The 3,154-nt window shown below is 54.3% G+C and overlaps 1 protein-coding gene across 2 annotated transcripts in view; it reads right to left on the bottom strand.

Moving 5' to 3' along the window:
* Positions 1–3,154, bottom strand: part of Arhgap8 (Rho GTPase activating protein 8) — a 51,396-nt gene that overhangs the window by 26,068 nt on the left and 22,174 nt on the right. For both annotated transcript variants that reach the window (XM_021216514.2, XM_029548028.1), the window contains exons 3-4: positions 2,595–2,682; positions 1,377–1,508 (exon numbers count right to left, since the gene is read on the bottom strand). In XM_021216514.2, the coding sequence (XP_021072173.1) occupies positions 1,377–1,508; positions 2,595–2,682 (220 nt within the window). The remainder of the gene's footprint in view (positions 1–1,376; positions 1,509–2,594; positions 2,683–3,154) is intronic.

Below are 3,154 nucleotides of genomic sequence, written 5' to 3'. Positions count from 1 at the left end.
GGAGAGGAGAGGAGAGGAGAGGAGAGGAGAGGAGAGGAGAGGAGAGGAGAGGGCATGTCCTACATGCCAGTGCTGGCTAGTGCCCCATTGCCACCCAGCCCCTTAGCAGAGAGTGCTAAGCCAAAAGTGCCAGGCCACCAGTTGCATCTGGAGATTTGATGCTGAGGCCCTGTGACTGGAGCATCCTTTGAATCACATCTACAAAGCTCTGGTCATAAGGTGGGAGAGCGTGGAGCAACTCCACACATACTCTGAAAAGGGGGCTGCTCTCCTTTGAAGCCTCAAACAGAGAGAGCACTCCTGGAGTCAGGCTGTGTAAGGAGTGGTGGACACCTTACCTTAGCAGGTGTGGCCTGGCTTGGAGGGTGACAACAAGGAGGCCAGTGGGACTCCTTCGGGGAATCACAGCTCAGGCCTCAGGGCTCTCTATCAGCACAGCCCAGAGCCAGAATGCCAGGTGCAGGGCTCGGGACAGGGCGTTCATTACCCTCTACCGATCACAGGCTTGGACAGTGTCGGTGCCTAAAGCATCCACTTGTTTTGTTTCTATGGAGCCAAGATAAGAATTCCTTTTCACTGTCCCCACCTCCCTTCCCTAGAGAGTGGGAAAATCTTTATCAAGTCGTTTTGTTTGGGTTTTATTCCTGAAACGTGGTCCAATGCTGGCCTCAACCTCACATAGCCTAGGACGGCCTTGAACTCTGATCCTCCTGCCTCTGTCTCTAGAGTACTGGGATTCCAAGCATGCCCCACCCTATCCGGCCCCGAGTGGGAAAGAAAGCAGGAGAGTTCAGCCCCTCCAATCTGAAGACCATGCGGTCTCTCCCTCCAACCTCTACCTAACACCCGCCGGCCCGGGGTTAAGAGAGCAGGAAGCCAGAAAGTACTTCATCCTTCCCCAGGGCTAGTGGAGTTCTCTGATGTCCTTCAGCCTGTGTGGTGAATGGCTGTTCATACTGGATATAGGTGGCCTCTTCTATCTGCAGAGGTGACCTCTCACTTTGTCACCCTTCGAAAACCAGTGGCCCGCTAAGCAAGATGGCACACTCCTCTAATCCCAGCCCTTGGGAGACAGAGGTTTGGTCTACAAAGAGAGCTCCAGGCCAGGCGAGGCTACGTGGTGAGATTCTGTCTCAGAAAACCAAACTTTATCATCACCTTTGCCCAGGCGCTAACCCTCTAGCTGCCTCCGACACTTCTGCCTCCAGCAACAGGACAGAAGTGCTGGGATTCTGGAGCCTCCTCCCAAATGGACTCTCTCCATCACTGAAACGAGGTGCTAGCATCTGCCCTTACCCACTGCATAGCCCAGGGCCCAGCCCCACCCCCATGCCGTCCCTGTGCACCTCCCGCCCCTGGGTCCTCCTTGTACACACTTCCGGTCAAACTCCTTGTAGGTGTTCTGGAGCCAGCCAAGGGATGGTTTGTTCTGGCTGCTGAGGCCGTAGTGAAAGTAGACAATGGTATAGTCGTTCTCCACATGCTGGTCCAGTGTGTACTTCAGATACCTGGGGGCACGAGACACAGGGTTCCTTCAGGGCAGTTGTTTAGCTCCACACTGTGGTTTACTGACATCCATGAAACAGAAGCCACCACAGTCAGCCAGCAGGGGTCAGGAGCCAGCTATGCTCAGGTCTTATCCAAGACCATGTGGCGACTGACTCTCCTTGTTCCATAGGTGACCCCTGAGGTTCAGGTGAGATCTTACCTCACTGACCCAAGGTCATACAGCTTGCAAGGGGACAAGGCACCTCCCCAAAGACAGCCACAGTAAAGCCCCAGAAACTGTAACCACCCCGAATTTGGGAAAAAAAAAAAGGGGTCCTTGCAGATGAAGCTGGCGTCTTAAGAGATAGGTGGATGCTGGACCCACCAGGATGGCTTCCAGGAGGGACCTAGGCCCTTTCATGGGTCCACAGAGAAGACCCTTAGAGGGACAAGACTGTGTGAAGATGCAGGCAGAGTGGATGTGATGCAGCCCTGGTGGGAGGTTCAAGGATTTGCTCATTACTTGGAGCTAAAGGAGATTAGCCACCAGCTCTCCCCCGGAGGGAGCACTAAGGGAGCATGTCTGAAACACACCTCCATTCTGGATAGAATATAGTTCTGCTGTTTCATGCCATTAAGTTCATGACCGTTTATTTAGGTAGCCACAGCAAACTGTTTAAGGAGGGGCTGAGATTTGAACTCAGGGCCATGTAGCTTTCAGCCTTGCCCTCGCCCCACCACTGTGGTCCCACCTCAGGCATCTTGCTGATCTACTGTGTTTCCAGAAACACACCTTCCTGCTCTCTAGACAGCCTTCGTCCATCAGGTATGGCAGACAAAACTTCCAGTGCACTCAGGACAGGGGACTGTCCTGAGTCAGAAGTCAGTGCCCACGGCTCAGTTGGCTAAGAGGGAATCACGCCAAGGTCCACCATTCTACTGGTCCTGGTGAAGCCGTGGTAGCCCTGGAGGTGGGAGTCTCTCCCAGATAGGGGTGGATTCCAGAGCTCACTGCCTCTCCGTGTCTGTCCTGGAGAGCAGGATGGAGACCAAGGTGACCACGTTGGGAGGCAGATGCATGCGGAAGAGAACAGAGTGGTACTTACTCCAGCAGACGCTGGTGGTTGAGCTGGTGCAAGGGTGGCAGCCGGCAGCAGCTGAAAGTGAAGATGCGTCTCCCCTGGCGGTCATCCCCTGGAGGAACAAAGGTGTGAGCCTCCAGCCACTGGGCTGGACTCCCTCAGTCATAAGCCATGGTGGCCAGAGCAGGCCAGACTGAGCAGTGGCTAGGATACCTAGGGCTGGGGCTCAGGCAACACCCAGGGGAGGTATGCAACGCACACATCTCCTGGGAAAACCTGCCAGCTGTCCATCACTCCCATTTAACAGATGGAACACTGGAGCTACCAAGTTAGGTCACCAGTGCCAGGTCCCATGGGTGGCATCTATTGCTACTCTCCTAGGACTCTGAGTCTTAGAGAAGGCCAGAAGAATCAGAGGCCAGTTGTCCCTGAACAGAACCGGACCACATATCCAATAAAGGAGGCCAAGTCATCCTGTCATCCTGTGCTGTGATCAGCTCTTGGCACATAAGACTACCTCTCTCTCCTCTCTCTCTCTCTCTCTCTCTCTCTCTCTCTCTCTCTCTCTCTCTCTCTCTCTCTCT

This window comes from Mus pahari, chromosome 17, assembly GCF_900095145.1.
Source record: "Mus pahari chromosome 17, PAHARI_EIJ_v1.1, whole genome shotgun sequence".
NCBI classification, from domain to species: domain Eukaryota; kingdom Metazoa; phylum Chordata; class Mammalia; order Rodentia; family Muridae; genus Mus; species Mus pahari.
This window is presented reverse-complemented; position numbering and strand designations above follow the sequence as displayed.